The sequence below is a fragment of the Diadema antillarum genome, unplaced genomic scaffold, assembly GCF_040938485.1.
Source record: "Diadema antillarum isolate AM-2024a unplaced genomic scaffold, OU_Dant_1.0 seq00000049_RagTag, whole genome shotgun sequence".
Classification (NCBI taxonomy): Eukaryota; Metazoa; Echinodermata; class Echinoidea; order Diadematoida; family Diadematidae; genus Diadema; species Diadema antillarum.
The window spans coordinates 282,578-303,260 of NW_027271158.1; the positions used below are offsets into that span (position 1 = coordinate 282,578).

General features: G+C 39.1%; 1 protein-coding gene across 1 annotated transcript; it reads left to right on the forward strand.

Moving 5' to 3' along the window:
- Positions 1-4,996: 4,996 nt before the first annotated feature.
- Positions 4,997-19,553, forward strand: LOC139725556 (probable E3 ubiquitin-protein ligase HERC4). The gene is made up of 13 exons (XM_071636647.1): positions 4,997-5,151; positions 6,797-6,899; positions 9,379-9,589; positions 10,320-10,465; positions 11,319-11,471; positions 11,888-11,983; positions 12,843-13,070; positions 13,800-13,904; positions 14,312-14,433; positions 14,922-15,107; positions 15,568-15,742; positions 16,246-16,348; positions 17,287-19,553. The coding sequence occupies exons 1-13, from the start codon at positions 4,997-4,999 to the stop codon at positions 17,532-17,534; spliced, it is 2,031 nt and encodes a 676-aa protein (XP_071492748.1). The 3' UTR covers positions 17,535-19,553.
- The last annotated feature ends 1,130 nt before the right edge of the window (positions 19,554-20,683 follow it).

Sequence of the window (20,683 nt, forward strand, 5' to 3'; positions counted from 1 at the left end):
TGCTCTATCCGATCAGCAGCATATAACAGCACTACATGACAAAGTGGCCGTCATGCAAATGCGTCGATACGGCAGCTTCGATCATAGAAAGTGCAGTGAGTGGCGAGTACACCTGGAAGTGTCGACCAAGCTTAAAAGCTCGGTGACAGGTTGTTTCTGTCGGCAGAGAACCCTTGGTTATTTGCAGAAGATCCACGTGGATACAGTGAAAGGGAGTGGTAAGTATGAATGAACAGCTGTTGACATTTGACAGGGGCGTCACCAGCTTTTTTTCAAGGGGGGTGCGTTTTGACACTAATTGTTTACGAGATTTTTCGAACAGATATTTAGACTATAGGAAGCTCTCAATCCCTAGACTTTTACTGGTTTTTTTAAAGGTAGGGAATCCCATTTGCATGCCTCAAATGAAGAGTTGTACAAATACAATGGTATGTTGAAGAGAGTATCATTTTAGAAACTCCCATAAAGTATTGAAAGTGGAGGGTAACATTTAGTACACTTTTATTGACCGTTAGATTTTGAATTGAATTTTTTTCGGGGCTCACCGTAAATTCCAGTACATTACTAGGCTACCTTTGCAGACCCATGCAATGCATGTGTGTCCATCATGTATATTTTGCGAAGAAAGTTCATAAAAACTTACAAAAATTTCTATATACATTCTTGCCACACACTCTGTTATTACATCAGCTCTTATACTTTTAGATTTGTGTTTATAGATAAAAAATACAGAAGACTGCAACAAAAAGGCTTAAGTGTGGCTGACACAAAGAACTACTGAGTAGTTGAGTTTTGTGCATTATTCAAATTGTAGATAACTGCTGACTTCCAAATTTCTCAGCAGTGGCCTAAACAAGTCCCCTGAGGTTCATATTTAATGTTTTGCTGCATTTTGGGAGGTCTGTAAAAGGTATCCCCTACCTTTAAGGGAAACCAAGCGGGGAGAGGGCACCGGCGTAGCTAGGATTTCATCTTGGGGGGGGGGGGGGGGTGGGGGGGGGGGTTAGTATGCGAGGGAGCGAGCAAGGGTGGGGGGAGGGTGTGGAAGTGCCGGAGGGGGTTGTACCCCCTATAAATGGATTATGGAATGACGGTGTGAAACGACAAATTACTGGCACTTAGTGGCAGCGATATCAGGAGAATGGCATAACGACTACATGCGAGCGAGGGGAGCGAGCGAGCTTGAAAATTTTGACATTTTACAGTCCCGAAACTGCCGTTTGTAGCCATATCTTTTTGCTTTGTAAATTAAGGGGGGGGGGGCACCGGGCGCAACTGCTGGCAATTACTGGCAGCAACATCAGGTGAATGGCATAGCAATTAAATGCGAGCAAGCGAAGAAAGCGATCTTGAAATTTTTGACATTTTACAGTCCAAAAACTGCCATTTGGAGCCATTATATTTTTTCGCTTTGGAAATAAAGGAGGGGTGGGGGCGCAACGGGCGCAACTGCCGGTAATTACTGGCAGCAACATCAGGAGAATTGCATAACAATTAAATGCGAGCGAACTAGCGAGCGAGCTTGAAAATTTTGACATTTTACAGTCCCAAAACTGCCATTTGTAGCCATATTTTTTTGCTTTGGAAATTAAAGGGGGGGGGGGGGCGCACCGGGCGCAACTGCTGGCAATTACTGGCAGCAACATCAGGTGAATGGCATAACAATTAAATGCGAGCGAGCGAAGAGAGCGAGCTTGAAAATATTGACATTTTACAGTCCCAAAACTGCCATTTGGAGCCATATTTTTTTCGCTTTGGAAATAAAGGAGGGTGGGGGGGGGGGGGCGCACCGGGCTCAACTGCCGGCAATTAGTGGCAGCAACATCAGGAGAACTGCGTAATAATTAAATGCGAGCGAGCGAGCGAGCGAGCGAGCGAGCTTGAAAATTTTGACATTTTACAGTAAAAAACAAACAAACTGCCGTTTGTATAGCTATATTTCTTCGCTTTAGAATTGAAGGGGGCGCATCGGGCGCAACTGCTGGCAAATACTGGCAGCAATATCAGGAGAGCATAATGATTACATTCGAGCGAGCGGAACGAGCGAGTTTGAAAATTTTACATTTTTACAGTCCAAAAACTGCCATTCTTAGCCATATTTTTTCGATTTGGAAATTAAGGGGGATGGGCACCGGGCGGAATTGCTGGCAATTACTGGCAGCAACATTAGGTGAATTGCATAACAATAAAATGCGAGCGAGCGAGCTTGAAAATTTTACATTTTACAGTCCAAAAACTGCCGTTCTTAGCCATATTTTTTCGCTTTCGATATTAAGGGGGGGGGGGGGGGGCGCACCGGGCGCAACTGCAGGCAATTACTGGCAGCAACATCAGAAGAATGGCATAAAGATTAAATGCGAGCGAACGGAGCGAGCGAGCTTGAAAATTTTGACATTTTACAGTCCCCAAACTGCCGTTTTTAGCTATATTTTTTCGCTTTGGAAATTAAGGGGGGGGGGGCGCACCAGGCGCAACTGCCGGCAATTACTGGCAGCAACTTCAGGAGAATGGCATTAGGACTAATTCTTCGCTTTGGAAATTAAGGGGGGCGCACCGGGCGCAACTGCAGGCAATTACTGGCAGCAACATCAGAAGAATGGCATAAAGATTACATGCGAGCGAACGGAGCGAGCGAGCTTGAAAATTTTGACATTTTATAGTCCCCAGACTGCCGTTTGTAGCTATATTTTTTCGCTTTGGAAATTAAGGGGGGGGGCGCACCAGGCGCGACTGCCGGCAATTACTGGCAGCAACTTCAGGAGAATGGCATTAGGACTAAATGCGAGCGAGAGGAGCGAGCGAGCTTGAAAATTTTGACATTTTACTGTCCCAAAACTGCCGTTTGCAGCTATTTTATTTATTTTTTTCGCTTTGGAAATGAAAGGGGGGGGGGGGGGGACGCCCGATGCGCCCCTCCCCCTAGATCCAGTGGTAGTCAAGGGTGTGGGTTTATGTTCATGACTGGGGGAGGTATGACCAGCGAGGTGGCGTCAAAGTGACCAAGCGGGGAAAGGATGTCCAAAATCTGCACTTTACAGAGCATCCCCTAAACTAATTGTGCGTGTTTGTTTGTGTGTGTGTATTATATACATGGAAAAGTTAGGAATTACCCCAGGTCAAGTGTTTTTATTGGCAATGCAAGACATTTTGATATAGACTAGTATGTAAAGCAACACTGCAAAGTCAATGATCTAGCTTTGATAATTACGAAGCGTAAGGTACAAAGGTGTACATTCTACATCACATTGCGCAACATTGTAGCGACTCTTCGTTCGGATGTACAGAGTACACTGCGCACATCCTGCTTATATGCAGAATGCCGACCAGGAATCACAATCTTTTGTCGGGTCCGGGCTTTTTGAACAATGTTTCACGCTATATGCCTATTTAATTATGGTTAAAGGAAATCATAGAAAAATATCTTATTTCTGGATCACCCTTTCATTCAAAAGCATGCAGTTTACTAACACTTGAACTACTATTTCGGTAAATCTTTTTTTTTTAACCAGCGGATTGGAAGGGGGCGCACCCCCCCTCCTCCGTAGTTACCATTGTTACGCCACTGCTTTTGAGTGAAATAATTGGACAGATTTCTTGAATTCTAACAATAAAGCAAGAAAATCTTTTCATCGCGGGAATTATGATTATGTGGGGTTGGCAAATGGTGCGCTTGCCGTCCAATATCTTTATGGGGCCAACATTTTTTTCTTTCAAAAGCAAGAAAATCTTCTCATTTCGGGAATCATTAATTATGGGGGGGGGGGGCAAAACTAAAATATGCTTGCCCCTCCATTTTTTTTTTTTAATGAGGCTAAGGCTCGCTCTTGGGCTGGCAATGTGGTCAGTTTTAGTAATACATAGACCCTACATACTTGTAAGTAGCACAGGTACATGCAAACGTGTATACTGAGTAAGTGCTCCGATCCGTACGGTCGATAGATAGTAAACACTGTAGAATACTGATAGATATGTATAAAATCAGCGCTGCCAGAACCAGGGGTGCGTATTGTTTTTGCCGACGAGCTTTTTTTTTGTGTGTGTGTGTGTGTGTGTGTGTGTGTGTTTGTGTGTGTGTCCCTGGTGCAAACTATAAAAAAGAAAATAGAAAAGAATAATTATTAAGCGTCCGGCGTTGAGGTCACTCGCAGACTGATTTTTTTTTTTTTTTTTTTTAAGGATCTGAAGGGGGGTGCGTTCGCACCCAACGCACCCCCCCTGGTGACGCCCATGTTTGAATATCTTTGTCTAGTCGGTGCGATATCCAATCACACTATGCAGCCGAGTCACGGTAGCGAAGTCTCCGTAATGTAAGGCCACGTACCAACCAATGCCAGTCGTATGCAGCTAAAACACTCCATTTAACACGATAGTAGGGTTTACAGCTATGATTGCAGAAAGCGGACCAAAGATGTTGAAGTACATTAGTGCATGAGAGACAGTTGTAATAGAACTTATGTTAAAATGTATTGCATATATGAAAAGAAGCGTAATTGTCATAGTTTGAATGTCAGTTTGTCATGACCTAAAATTGATGTGAAAATTGACATTATTTGTATACACGAATATGTATTGTATCCTTTATTCTGTTCAAATGAAAATAAATTAACTTGAACTTGATATGTCTGCATGGTCATACACTGGCTCACTTTGCTGTTTCTTGTATTCGCTGAAGAGTGCTAAACAAGGAAATCAGCAACCATGCGAGTTGACCGTGATATCTATCTTCATGCATGAGATCCTTAGGGGACATGATTTTAAATATCGAGCTTATGTTCATCCGCAGTATACTCCGCAGCAGTATCCATATATTATATACTTCATTATCTGACATGCCGATTCTGTTCGTGTTACCCATCTCAAAACCACCACCGGTTCGATCGTAATATCATCAAAATTGTTTACAGGGACAGACTGCCAGTGCTAGTTAACACTAACAGGGCTAAAGTTACCCACCCTCTGTCCTGCTCTATTGAAACAGTATACAGTAATAGCAGTCATGGCAAGTGACTCCAGGCTTGGGAAGGTGTTGCAAGAGATAAGCCAGCGAAGCTGGGATGACATCGAGCTGACAGCAGACCTTCAGTCAAAGCTGGAGCAGGTCCTCTCTCCGTCTTCATTGTTCTCTGATTTCCGAGTCAGCAGTGACTTTTGGTGAGTACAGTACTCTCCGCGTAATCGGGTATCGCTTTCATTGGGTACTCCGCTTGATCGGGTAAGAAAAGCTCTGCCAGAGACTACCGTTTATGCGGAGAGTACTGTATTCCATTGGCTCTGATTAAACTGTGAGCAATGGGATGTATTGTTATGCATCACCGGGCAATCAGAATGAATTCATAATCCAACGACCTTTTGAATAATTTTGGTGGCGCGGGTGGGGGGGGGGGGGGGGGAGGGGCAGAGATCCAAAGTGGTTATATAAAGTGAGCATTATTTTGTCACATGACTTCCAAATGAATTAATGTGATTATGTTTTAAGCTCTGTTTATTTCTATCATGTCTATCAGATGAGTTTTAGAGATGGCTGCATATTACAAGCCCTGCTCTTTATAGTTTTCCCTCCATTTTCAACATCATTTAGTAAATAATATCATGCATCTTGACTGCACAATTTATTATGTGATTATGTTTTGACATATTTAAGATATGTATATTGCTTTGATTAGTAGTATGTGTTTTGTATAGTTATATTCTTTGTTGAAAATGTATAAGTGAAATGAAATGAAGAAAAATAGTGTACATTCTTGAGTAGAACAATCTGGCACATTAGAGGCTCACGAAAATACAAAATATTAGATAAGGTGTGTACAATATGAAGCAGTATCGCAGCTTCACGGCACCCTGTGATGTAACCACTCACCTAACTAAATCTAAAAGCACATGTTGCACCTAATGTAGCCAACCCAGATAGCGTTATATAGTAAAGCGATGCAAGTTTCTTTTATTTTTCATATGAATCCCTAGAGCAGGAAATATGCTTTAAGAGAGCTGAACGTAATAGGGCCTACAGCACGTAGCAGGGATTAAGGGGATGATACAGTATTGGTTAAGATGGCGATTCAGCTTTTAATTTTTTTCTGAGAAACTCAGAAACCACTTTATGAAATGTTAAAAAGCATACCATTCGAATAGGAATTCATTTGAGAAAATTGGTTTTGGAATGGCTGAGCTATCCAAAAACAAGGCAACACAAAGCGATCCTATAATAAAAGGTGGGTCCTACCTTTTATTAGTATCAAATTGTTTGGATATCTCGGGTATTTCAAAACCTATTTTAATGACATAAACTTTGAATCCCTCATGGAATTTTATGCCTTTCATATTTCATAAAAGGTTCCTGATTACCTCACAAATAAAAGTTGGAAACCTCAAGTTCCGTCTCAACCAAAACTTTACCATCCCGTTAGTGCAGTATAGCCTAGCAGGTAACTTGCTCTCAAGAAGCAAAATTATATGTCACGTATGTGGAGGATGACAGTTTTTAGGTCATTTTATAAACACTGTGCACTCCGGGTCAGCTTTAAAATGAGAAGGTGCACACTCAATCTCCAATCCCAAAGCAGCCACATGTTCCTATTGCTCCTATTTCCCAGCAAGTCATTACATTAATTTACATACCAGTGTATTTTGATAATAGTTCACGCGTTCATCTAAATTGCACACATCATTTATCATTTGGAAAAGATTATTTTGTATGTTTCAACTGTATTCACGTCACTTTTGATATACTGTTTTCTTTGTTATATCTCTAAAATGACCGCATGAGGACATAACATATTCTGCCCTTCACCTTTAATAGCTATGTGGACACTGAGGATGATGACCAGCACTTTGATGTCGATCAGGATGCTTTGCGTGAAGCATACCATCACGTCGCTGACAAGGATCATGTCCTGAAACAGGTTTGTTTCTTCATTCCCTAAAAACATGCATACACTTATGATGATATAATGATATGTTTCTATACCATATATATATATATATATATATAACGAAGAATCAAGAAATAAACTAGTAATGCATTATTTCGCCAATAAGAATGAGTTTATTGTACTTTGATTTATTGTTTATTGTATATATATACATATATTACATATATATGATATGTATTAAACTTTTACCTTTTTTCTATATGTCATCAATGATACTACTATTGTGAGGCACCACAAGACTTGCAATTGAGGTCTATTACCTCTCAGAGTGTTGAAACATGTTTTTTCACTGCTAGTTGGTGAAATTATCGAGAACTGGAGCAATTTAACAGCAACGCACATTTTTATCAAAATTTCTCCTCTTTTTCATGCAGTCACTGTTTTTTCAGCCAACAGTATTTATGTTATCCTTACCACGTTTCAGTGCACCACTGGACAGGATTAGTTGTATAGTTACGACTGGAAAATGACAGTAGCCAACTCATAATGACCTTTGTTTTCAACCTCTGATCCTGAATCCCATCGTTCCATGCAAGAATTGGCTGTTACGTAATAAAACCAGTGGGCATATAAAGTAGGGGAGAGCGGGGTGAGTTGGGACGCGGGTCAAGTGGGACACGTTCTCTGAATCAAAAACTGTTCAACCAATCAGCGATTGGCTTATATCTACAATAAGCCCCTAGCAACCATACATCACACTAAGAAAGCCATGCAGCTCGGCAAATTCTAAGTATGTATAAATTGCTATTGAAAATTTTCCCCAAAATATGACATTTTTTTGAAATCAGGCTAATTAACCTGTTGTCTTTGTATTCATGATTTCAAGGGCACAATTGAAGCTGGTGGTGAGCCTTATTGATATGCAACTAATATAACTTGTTTTTGACAAATGCCTGCGTGGTTACTGAGCAGTCGTACATATTCATGTATATGCCATGTGAGGGACAGTTGGGACAACGTGTCCCATTTGTCCCTAATAATAGCATTACATGTAAAACAGTTCAGATTTTCAAACATGTTGTTCAAACTTGTTTTGTTAAAATAAAGATCATTTTAAAGCATGTTTGACTGTTTTCATTACCAATGTTTCATTACGCCTTCCAACTTTGGCATTTCCGACATTTCTATAGGATGTCACACTTTACAAACACCGTCCCATTTCTCCCTTGCCGTTGTCCCACTTGACCCACGGGTGGGTCAACTTCTCCCCCAAAATAAGGTTTTTTCTTTTTATTAACTGCAGAAAATTGAAAACAGTGCCACCCCCAGTTTATAGCTCTTTATGTTACCTACCATATGAACCTTCATGCAAGCCCGAAAGGAAATGTAATCATCTCTTCTATAAAAAGATATAAGAAGAAAATCGGCGAACTTGAAATAATGTCCCACTTCTCCCCGCTCTCCCCTACTGGGTGTTACAAAAAACATTCCCCACTTTTGATGTTTAATAGTACAAAAACTATATATCAGATAAAACTGCCATTTATATGAGTAATAGCTGAATAGTGTACAATTTAGTTGGAGGTGATTTGAATATGAAAACCTATATCAGTTTCATGAAATCCATGATTAATTTCAAAGTTAGGTTCCAGATTTTCGTCAAATTTTAACCCCGATCTGTAAAAAACCTGAACTTTACACTGGAACTTATGATGTGTATGTGAGTGTGTACTTACAATAACCCTGAACAATGGACATGGATACTCACCTGTTCAGAGCTCTGCTCCAAGGCAAATGAATGCTCTATTAATTATTCAAGATGGATTGCCCTGCACATGGGCACTGCTAGTCTTAATTGATGGCAAAGGGTGAAATGCATGCACATGAAAAAAGTAAGCACATATTTCCACGTGCTTGCATACACCACATTTCAGAATGAATAAAGACTAACTGTGATAGTGGAATTCCTCATGAATAAATAATGGAACATTCCAATCCTGGCCATTGTTCAGGACCATTGTGTGGGTGTCAACTACACACTCTCATACACACCAATTGACTTCTGTGCAAAGTTAAAGTTTTGTACAGAGCTTTGAAATAGAGCAAAATCTGAAACCTAACTGAAAAATGCTTAATTTGATGAAACTGAATTATGCTGTCATTGTGAAATTGCCTCCAACAAAATTGTACACTATTCAGCTATTGCCCATATCAATGTCAGTGTTATCTGATATATAGTTTTTGAACTATTAAGGATCAAAAGTGGGAAATGTTTTTTGTAACACCTAGTATCTGAAATGGTCTCGATGTTTCAACCTATAGTTTACAGCCCAAATAGCTTGAACCTGACTTCAAGGTAGCAGCCATTTTTGAGACTGGAACAGTATTTCTAACACCTTTTTATCACATTATTCATACTAATGTACCCCCCCCCTTTCTGTTCTTTGACGCACAATTGCAGTAGTAGAATGCAAACCCACGATAATGACGAATTTTCAATCTTCCGCAGATGGCCAAGGTGATCCACAGAGTGTACCAGGATCTGGGAGCGTTTCTGTGCGAATCTACCAACAGGAAGGACGTACGTCTGATCCCTATTCTCTTGGAGTGTCCCACTTTTGATAGGGTGGAAGAGGAGTGGAGCAGAGAGATCGTTTTGGATCTGTCCAAGACGCTTCTCAAATTGAACAAGAAAGACAAGAGGAAATTCAAGATTCTGAGTGAGTGTTTTCCTCCAAGACAAACTAAGATTGTGTTTGAGTTATCAAATCCCACTACTGCTTTGCCCAAGATTCTTATTTTGTAAAATAAGTGGTCATGGTGTTTATCTTGTTTCAAATCTAAGTCGTATGATTTTGCGTGTGTGTGTGTGTGTGTATGTGTGTGAAAGAACCATACCTAAATGTAGGGCCTAGCTGGGAGTATTGAATTCTATTACGTCGTGTAATATACCGTACTCCAAGACGAAACAATCATACAATTTCTGTTATGTTTTGAAATAAAAAAAAATGTCAAAACTGTGTGTCACGTCTTCAAGATTTAAACACTTAGTATCATAGCATGCAGTTGTTTTCTCCATACATATGCTGCATGTTCCACGCCCTGTATTATATTGTGTGCTGTTTGTCCATCTGTAATTGTTTACTTGACACGACAGGACTTCTGATATTGAGAGTGTTTGTTAGAGGGTGTTGATGTCAATATAATGTCAAGATGCTGGTAACGCTGGATTTGGGTTTTGTTTTGTTTTGTTTTTAATTTCCCGTTCTCTTTATGTGAGTGTCGTTGCTTGGTTTCAAGGCAGGGAAGCGCACTAAAGATGATCCATATTTTGTGCTTCATGTGTTTTTTTTTTTGTTTGTTGATACTCTGCGTAAACTGTTCTTGAACTTATCATTAATTTCTAAACTTTACGCCTATTTTGCTACATTTCCGTCCTCGCATGTACAGGTGCGTGGTGGTACCAAAATCCAGAACTTTTGGCAAGGACTGTCAGCGTGCTTCTCAAGGCTCTCCAATGCTTACATGGGCCAGAGGCATACATAAACCTCAACCGCGAAGATGTATATCTGAAGACTCTGAATCTCCTTCATGCGGTAGGGTTACTTCGGTTAGGAAAGTTCGCAATTGCACAATGAAAATGACTAATGAAGTTATAAGGAAACAAAAGTGTGGAAAACCATGTAGTGTCAGGTATATGAGTAGGGCAAAGCAATTTAGCATGATGAAATACAATCGACCATGCATTTACCAACGGGCCCCTTCTGAACTGATCTGTTCTGAAAGGGGACTTGTATCGTATGTATCAAAAGGTGGCGTCACACTGTTCCGAAATTAACACATGATGACCATACGTATATCAAATTTTTCAATTTCGCACAAAGTCGTCCCTGAACTTGGTCAAAAAGCCAATCAAAAGCATAAGCAATTAGTACGATTCCTAGAGAAGACCGAGGAAATAAGATGGCTACACTAAGATTTTGCCACCGTCCACGAAGTTGCTGCTGGAGCTTAAGAAGTTCCTCTCGAATTTGGACATTTCCTTTATCGTGCGTCCATCTGGTTCTTACTCGATTTCAGGACAGCGTGAAAACACAGTATTCACATTGTCTACACGTCGCGAACCGACTCCAAAGCTGACCTGCCCTCTATTGAAGCGAGACAGCCTTTTAATGTGAGCACTCCCAAATCAATACCGTGTAAAGCCTTCCTGCTTCGCTCCTGATTTGAATGCAATTTTCACTGTTTTGCTCAGTTGACTTATAATTCATTTACCGGTGTGAGAGTCAACTTGACTGTGAAGCCCATTTTCGCTCCAAGGTAGTCGTCATCAACTCCCGAACTTATGCTTCCTTCCTATATAGCTTCGAGACATTTTTCTCTTATAATTCCTTCATACATCAGCCTTGTTTAACGAAGCTTCATCTTTTCTTCTTTTTTTTTCTCCAGGTAAATGGAGCGCACTCGGGCGGCAAAATAATTCCTGACGAGAGTTTCTACCTTCAGGGTTTGGAGTCTGTTGTGGTGAAGAAGCATCTTGATATCTACTCCGAGAAGGAACGAGCCAAGCTGGCACAGTTGCCTCCATTCCATTACGCACTGGTACTACAGCGTAAACAGTGTTCTTATCCTTGAATTGGCACATTCTCGTGCAGTGTATAGACATCAAAAGAGTATTGTAAAAGTGATATAAAGACTCAAAATGAGGAAAACGTCAATCTAGACATGGCAAATAAACTTTCTCTGTTCCAAGGCACGTAGTTTGTTTAACTGTATATGTTTGATTGAAGTATCTTCAATAAAGGTACAAGTTAAATTTGTTAGACATTGGTGTCTTTTGTGATGTCACATAATTATAAGATATAGTCATCAAGGAATCTATTATGTTCTTTGAGACAATTGAAATTCGAGCGCTTTTGAGTATGAAACACTTTGAAGAATGATCCTTGAATGATGTCCGTGAGTGTCATGACAGTTAATATTTCTTTTAATACTTCTATCGTCGATAACTCTCTTAGGTCACGAAGCCACTTTCCCTGGTGGAAATTCCTTTCTTGCTTCCTGTGTCAGTAAAGTGGAGGATAGCTTGTGAAGAATTCGCCGTGGAACAGACGGTAGGTGCCTACCAGTAGGTGGTTGCGTAACTTGCTTAGATTAGAGAAGTAGTGGTAAAGTGATGATTGCTATCGCATAAAAAGAAAAGGGAAAAATGTCGTGAAAAGAATATGGTTCAAATTAGAATTCACCTATTTCCATGAGTGAACGCTCAAGGAAAAAGCATCGGCTCTCCCGGCCAAACTTTTTGGGCTGAAAGACAAATCAAAGGGAAGAGTGACTTGTCTTTACGTGGCACGTGGTCAACATCATGTGTACACAGACACACGATATGGAGGCTGATGATACTTTCCAAGGCTTGTTTGTACTGTTCAAGTATACTGATTGTTCAAAGCCAAGGTGAAGTGTATAGGTGTGTACCCTGAAGGCGATGGTGGAGAGGGACGGGTCAAATTTGAAACAAGCACCTGTAACCAGTAACAAGGTACAATCCTTTACACTGTTTCCATGTTTTGTAGTGAGTGACTGATGAAGTCCTGTCAAACCATGAACAATTTGTAATCAACCCTACCTTAGTGGTCATCCCCTTACAGTGGTCATATGTCAACAGAGGCCTTTGGATGTGAAATTCTTATGGCGATCCTGCATTGCAGCGCCTATCTGTAGCGGTCAGATGTCTTTAAAGGCCACGATTCATGTTTCCATTGACTAACCAAGGAAGTAGATATAGATCGACTTGGCATTCGATTTTTCATTTTCAGCTCCATATTGATATTTTTTGTAAACGAAATCCAATGAATTTAACTACTTGATATCTTTAACAGTACTCGTGTCGAAGACTGTTCAGAATATTCATTAAGTTTGCTTTCTTTCACATTTCAGGCTGAGGCATATGTATGCCAATTCCATAATCTTCAGGAACTGTTTATGACAGGAGGAGGTAACCCCTTTGCCCCGTTCTATCCACATCCATGTGTCCCGAATTTTGTCCCTGAGCAAATTGGCTTTGAGATCGACAGGGAGAAGGTTGTAGAATCGGCGATTGAAAATGTTCGATTGAGGGCTGTGGGAGAAATCAGGAAGCCACTGGAGATTCACTTCATCAATGACGTTGCCTTGGGCGTCAATGGCGGAGGACCAATGAAGGTAACGGCTGTGTGCTTCCTCTTCTTTGCCAGAGTGTTTGTTCCTTTGTAGAGAAGAAAGAATTCTGTAGGGACAAGATTCTGTGATCAATGACTACACCCTTGTATCATGGCATTGCCCTGTTCAAGGTAGTAAAGCTCTAAATCTTGATTAGGAGATCATGCATTGGACATTCGTCTTGTCTTATGCGTACATGAATAAACGACATGTTTCACCCATTTTGTCCCTGTTGACCTAGGTGTTTAAGTCAGTGCTGTACAAGTCGTGGGAATGCAATGGATAGTACCCTGAGTAAAGAAGATTATGTTACCATGATTGTTCATCATGAATGGTACTCGGATCACTGCAGTAAACTGCTCCCACTGAAAGCCCAGCCAAACGCTAGTTCAACTCTATCATTTGAATATCTCTATTAGATTCACAGACATTATTCTTCTTCAAAGAGATGAAGTATATAGTTTCTTCCAGAAGTAGTCACTGCCGGGCGGGATGTACCGGAGGTGGATGATTATGTCCCGAGCCCACTGCCTTTCAGACAATATCGCTTTCGTGCATCCTCATTTTATTTGGAGGGAGTGCGAAGATGTTGCCAATAGCGAAAAATAAAGGAATCTAGTGCATGGTATTGCAGCAGCCCTATTTTTCTTCTCCTTTTTTTTTTTGTTGGTATGTTGGAATGAATTGGTGAAAATTAAATTATCAATGTGTTAACTTATTATTTCCTACCAGGAACTCTTTCAGATGTTCTTTGACGAGCTTCTCGAGCCAGGAAAATATCCTGTCTTCAAGAGAATAAATGATTCAGCCATATCTACAACATGCTGGTTCAATAAGGTGTGTAAATGATATCATTCAATTTTAATCAAGGAGAGATGATGTGACGATTAGAAGATTACCCGATATTTGCAATTTAGCCATTCAACAAGGTGTGTGCAATTCTTTAACGAAAATAAATTTGGATTTCTTGATCTTCCGTCCATCAGCCCTCTTAAAACAAGTTTGATTTTAATGAAATCCAGGTTCCAGTAAGGTCCATGTAAATGATTAATAGCAAAGGAAAACATAACAGTTTTACTCGTATACAGTGAGGTGATGTATTTTCCAGTTCTGGAACTAAACTTATTGCGTTACCTGGCAGAATAAAGAAGAAGAAAGAATCAAAAGTAATCGCAAGACCATTATAACAACATTTTTTTTTTTTAAATAAAGCATCTTACGTAATTTTTTATCCACTGACACAGGATTTTCATGACCTAGACATGCTGAAGGCCATTGGGAAACTCTTTGGTCTGATGATCTACAACAAAGTCATCATCACTCTTCCTTTCCCGGATCTCTTCTACAAGAAGATCATGATGAACATGTCAGTACCAATTTTTGCATACTGGCATTTGTGCGTTGGCTGTGCTGCATTTATGCTTGATAATAACTGAACCTTATTACCATAGTAAGATGGTTCCCTCCCACTGTCACTTGCGTACACTATAATATGGATCCAGCATTAGGGAGACAGTGCGTGGAAAATGTGTGCTAAGCATTGTCAGCAGTAAAGTATGGATCGATGCAATGCAGTTTAAAAACATTAAGGAGACACAAATGTGTCTCCATAAGGTGTAGTGCCTCTTTAATGCAGTAGTCAATATTGAAATATCATATGCAGATCATTAGTGTCGTTTGAGGTCAAGGATCAAAATGTTTGTTCGGTTTTTCAGGTCAGCAGTGAATGATGTCACATGTGTCATTAACTTTGCTTTCATAGTAAGTATGATTGAATCATCGATTTAAGTCAAAAGTCCCATGTTGATATGTTACAACTGTAATAATATAAACAAATCAACTAATGTTTCACAGAGTGCCCAGCACGGAGGACCTGCAGCTTCTAGAACCAGATATGGCCAAGAGCATTCAGTCCTTATCACAGTATTCTGAAGAAGACCTTAAAGCCATGGAGATGACATTTGCTGTAGACGACTCAACAGGAAAGACCAAGGAGCTAAAAGAAGGTGGTGATGCAGTGATGGTGACAACAGCCAATGTGTAGGTTTTAATTAATGCGCTTTGTGTTCAGCAGCTTTGCGCTGAAGTTTTCATATCTACTGAACAGTCAACGTTATCTTCGACAAGATAACTCCGATCATACAAATTACAATAGACATTTCAAACTGTTTACAAAATTGTTATGAAATTTGACAAGTTGATACTGACTTATCAAACTACTGTATCACGTGGAGGTACATACCGACTTGAAAAATTAGTGTAGTATTGTGACATCTCAAATTCTATAGTTCTACAATATATAAACCTAGAGAAAACTTCAAAAGTCGAAATATTTTGAACGGATCAACAGATTTTCCTGAGATTTTCACCAGGTGTGTCACCAATATTTCACTGAATCTGCAGATATGTTTTGGGAAACTTTCCCCCAAATGTTAAAACATGTTAAATCTTATATGTCAGATCTTCACCCCCCCCCCCCCCGTCTTTACTCCACCAACAGCAAAGAGTACATCGAGCTGTACTCCAGATACCACACGGCTGAAGAGCAGGTGCAGGCATTCAAAAGTGGATTCATGGAAGTGACTCCGGTAAAAATCATCCAGAGGCTTTTTAAGTGGCAAGAGTTGAGGGAGCTGTTCCTCGGTGGAGAGTACGACTGGATGGCGTTTGAGGAGGTCCGTTTTGTTGCCCCTTTCCCTTCAGTTCGCATTTTTATCCTGTTCTCTCCATTTGCCTCTTCACCTTACCCCTAAATGCCCGAAAGAACGCGTTTTTCTGCTGTCCCCCTTTTTTCGGTTCAATCATTTCTTTCAGTGATGAAAACCGGTATGAAAGACTCATGCAAAAGTAAAAGTGAACTAACGATAATTTTTTCACAGATCTTTGACGAGATTTATGGTGCAGTGAGACACTTGGAATCTAAGAAACTAGTAAACGTAGTCCTCAAGTATTTGAACTTTATAAGAAGTTCCCATAATCTTTCTCAATTGGCTTTTGAATATGTGATTCTGATGTTGCAGAAGCTTGATAATTGATTTTACGCTCGGTCTTTCTTTTATCTATTGCCGTCGTCAGAGTACGTTTGCTACATTGCTGCAAGTCACCTTCGATCGAGATATACACAATGCATCGATTTTAAGTAAATAAATAAATAAAAACATAAAAACCTTTGTTTCAGAGCTTTCGGTACGAGCAAGGATACACAAGAGAACATCGTGTCATCAAGATGTTCTGGGAAGTCTTTCACAGTCTTCAAGAGGAAGAGAAAAGAGAGTTCTTGAGTAAGTTGGTTTTACGAAGGAGCTTCAAACAATCCTTAGTTTTTCCTTGCATATCACAACAGTCAACAGCTTTGATACCGTTAAGACTTCCACGTATGTATTCTGGAAGAAAAAAGAAAGAAAGAAAAAACCACCGCTGCATATATGTAAGTCTTTTAATAATATTCTGTTGTGAAATACCATGTCATACTACTTTGGAACAGACAGTGTCAAGTTGGGAGTCTACCAAAAATGCTCAGCAGAGTTTAATTTTTCAATCTTTAAGCAGGTACTGCAATAAATAGGGTACAAAGATTCAGTTTGTCGTAAGAAAGTAAAACCATGATTAGCAATACAGTGCTCTTTTTATTCAAAAGCCAGCATCTGCTTGGTGGAAGCAATTTTTCCCTGTGGTCCTCATTTAGACTCGCGAGTGTTGATATCTTTATACAGTATTAGACGACTGTTTCTGATTTGTCTTTGTTTTTCTGGCTATTTCTGTGGGTAATTATTCACCTGTGTGTTTGTAAAACTGTAGGAATGATTTTAACATTTTCAGCGTCGTTATACATTCGGCACTGGGCAACACCATAAGCACCCGATCCTATATGTAATTGCCATGACAAAACGTTAAAATCGAAGCGTCGAAATTGAATTTTTTGTTAAATGATGACATGAATGAAAGAGAATCTTTGTGGCCACTATACTAGTTCCTTTCCTTCATCCCCTTTCCTGAAATGCTTATAGAATGATGATGTAAATGAATAAGAATTTGATTAAAATGTAAACACACACATATATATGAACATATATATATATATATATATATATATGATATATATATATGTATATGTTATATATATATATATATATATATATATATATATACATGTTTATATGTTTATATGTCTATATGTATCTGAACATATGCTGCATATGAGTACATTGTATTCCCGTAGGATTCTTTACTGGAGCCACACATGTACCTGTTGGTGGATTCGGAGTGATCGGCCCTCGGATGTGGCCCATGGGCGGGGAAAAGGACTGTCGCGGGCAACTACCAGAGAAAATGTGCCCGGAAGTAAACACCTGCCAGGGGTACGTTGTGCTGCATCTCCCCATGTACAGACGCAAGGAACACCTGGAATTTCGGCTGAACAAAGCCCTCAATATCACCACAGGTTTCCACAAGTTGCCCCAACCTTGAAGGGAAGAATGGAGGGGGAAAAACGAGCCATGTGCTTCAGAGTCGAGAATACAGTGACATATTTCTGAGTTCAAGAACGTGTACCTGTTCATCCGTAGCGAGATGATGAAAAAAAAAACCAACAAACAACCTATCTAAAGACAGAGAGCGTATCTTACAGAGATAGCAACTTTTATGGATGCATTTCCATTACACTCCTGACTCTTGTATTATGTGAGGAAAAGCAGGATCTTAACAAAGCACAAAGAAGTAATTATAACTACAAAGATGTTGGCAAAATTTCAGGTGGTTACTGGTGTCTGCATAATGAGGGCAGACTCATGCCTACATGAACTAGGTTTCAAACATGATTTATTCAAAATCTTTGTAGAAATTCACATAGGGCCTATTGAATTTGTAATATTGATAAACTTTTTCATATAGTCTTGTGTTACAGGGATGTACTGTGTCATAACACACATGCCTGCTTACAACATTGACACTTTACCTGCGTCTTCAAGGCCCATTTCACGTCAAATATATTCGGCGTTTTGTTTATTTTTCTTTAATTTGTGCAAATTTCAAAAATATAGTTATAAATTATTTAGCTTAAATGTGTAGACATCACATTAGTGCTTCGTTATGCGTTATAGTGTTTAAACTCGTCAAATTTTGCAGGTTAATAGAATATATATTTATCTTTTGATGTCAGTTCATGGTGTTATAATTTGGCATATTGCCAGCTTCTGAGAAGCACTTGCTGTAGTGAGCATAATGTTTCTGCTGTAATGATCTGCCGCCATCAACGAAAATATTGGCAAATCAAAAGCAGACAGCTCTCAAATTTTAGAGTGGCAATGGTGTTGAAATTATACAGATGAATATTTGAAATTTGCAGAAAGGAAGAAAGATTTTCCATCGAAATTTGTGAAAGATTCTTTTATCATAAAAGTTTAAACTATTTCAGCGCAGTTGCCCTCAATACTCTATGATAGTTCCCATATAACAGGCACCCAGTTCCTATCAGGAATCTTCTCAAGTTTGTGATCCATTAGAGGGTTAGTATAGTATTGGTCGAGGTGTGGATTCAGCTTTTAACTTTTTTAAATGTTAAGGAGCATGTGATTCTAAGAGGAATTCAAATTTCATTTGATGAAAATCGGTTTTGAAATGGTCGAGATATACAAAAACAAAGTAAAACAAAACGATTCTACTAAAAGGTGATGATGATGATCCACAGCATTGTATAGTGCCATATATCTGTTATAGAAATATTCAAAGGCGCAGATTCCTCCGAGAGAGTTAGCAATTAATTCAATACCTGGTGAAAAATATGAGTTTTGAGTGAGGCTTTGAAGGGATTCAGTTTGTCAATTTCACAGAGAAAAGATGGAAGGGAGTTCCATAGGCGAGGAGCGATAGAGGAAAATGCCCGGTCTCCGTATCCCTTGAGGTGTGTAATGGGCATCTGGAGAGTAAGACCAGATGAACGAAGGCCAGGGCGAGGCTGCCGTCGCTCGATTAGGGAAGACAGGTATCCTGGGGCCAGACTATGAATGGCCTTAAAAGTGAGCAGTAGGATCTTGAAATCAATTCTGTTCTTGATGGGAAGCCAATGCAACTCAGCCAGGTGGGTCCCACCTTTTATCGGGATCCCTTTAATTTGGATATTTCCGTCATTCCAAACCAATTTTCATCAAATAAATTTTGAATCCCTCTGAGAATTAAATGCTCTTTTATATTTCATAAGAGAAGTCTCATTATCTTACACAAAAACAGTTGGAAACCTAGCAAAGCCCCATCTCAACCAAGACTATCATTACCATCTCTCATTGTCCCTCTAAAGCACAATAAGACCAACATACCTATACTGCAACTAGCGAGCGTAAAGTATTCATATCAATTTTTACACAAATTTCCTTCATTTTATTGGTTGACAGTGAGATTCACAAAGACGTTTAATAGTACTCTATGTAGGACATAGAATATTTAGAATGTGTTAGAGTATCATGGCAATTATCAAAACCGGCAAAATGTTCACATAAGCATCATTGACGATAATGATGTTTAACAATTTAATTCCAAATTGAGCGAAAAAAAAATCGTCACAAATTGTGCGTGTTCCCCAAGAAATACTTTGATACAAGCTGTTCTCTGATCTAAGAATTTTTTTTTGAAATGATGAACTAGTATACTTGTTTTTACTACATCTCAAGACAGAGACATGTGTGTTTTTTAATCAGATTTCATGTGTTGTTGTTTTTTTCGTGGACAAAAAAACTCTTTAATAGATTTAGATTCTACTGTCCGTCAGCATATTTAAAATTGTAGAGATCCTCCATGTTTTATTGTTTTATTCTCGTGCTTAGCAATTTTTACTAGAACATACTCCACTGTGCATTCCAATGTATTTTCTGTCAAAGAATTTAGGATTTACATCATATTTAAATTGTAAAGATCCTCCGTGTTTTATTGTTTTATTCTCGTACTTAGCAATTTTTACTAGAATACACTCAACTGCGCATTGCAATGTATTTTCTGTCAAAGAATTTATGATATACATCATTCAATTTAAAATGCCTATTAAAAACATTCAGATTAGTCGGAATTCAAGGAATCGTCTTTTCGGTCATTCAAATTTGCATGTGAGCATTCCGAGTTCAGAGTAAGTTTCTTCAATTTGCTTTCACTCAAATTCTAAAAAGTAAATGCTAAAAGTGAAGATTTTGCATTACATGTCTTGTCATTAAAACTCTATGGTGTTGTTATAGCCATGTAAGAAATGAATTGTGTATGTGTGTATGCGTGTGTGTGTGCGTACGTGAATGTTGATAACTATGGTTATCATTTGAAAGTAATATATTTTGTATAATAATTGGAATAAACTGTTTATCGCTTTGATATGATGCTGTGTATTTGTTATGTTAGTGTAATCGGTATTTGTCAACGTTGAAATGTTTATACAATGTATGTTGTTTGATGTAATTGATATGTTTTTTTTCTTCAATATGATGCATTATGATTTAGCCTTCGGGCTACTACTTTGCATGTTTCTTTCGATAAATCATCAAATCAAATTAATCATGTGATTCTCCTGTTCGCGATTATCAATGAAAAAAAAAAACCCTCTTTATTTATTTTACTTCAGTTCACAGTATTTTCCCTTATTA

Coding starts and splice junctions, on each gene's coding strand:
- LOC139725556 (XM_071636647.1), top strand. CDS start 4,997: ATGGCAAGTGACTCCAGGCTTGGGAAGGTGTTGCAAGAGATAAGCCAG. Junction 13,071..13,799: donor ATGGCGGAGGACCAATGAAG/GTAACGGCTGTG, acceptor ATTTCCTACCAG/GAACTCTTTCAGATGTTCTT. Junction 15,743..16,245: donor ACTGGATGGCGTTTGAGGAG/GTCCGTTTTGTT, acceptor CCTTTGTTTCAG/AGCTTTCGGTACGAGCAAGG.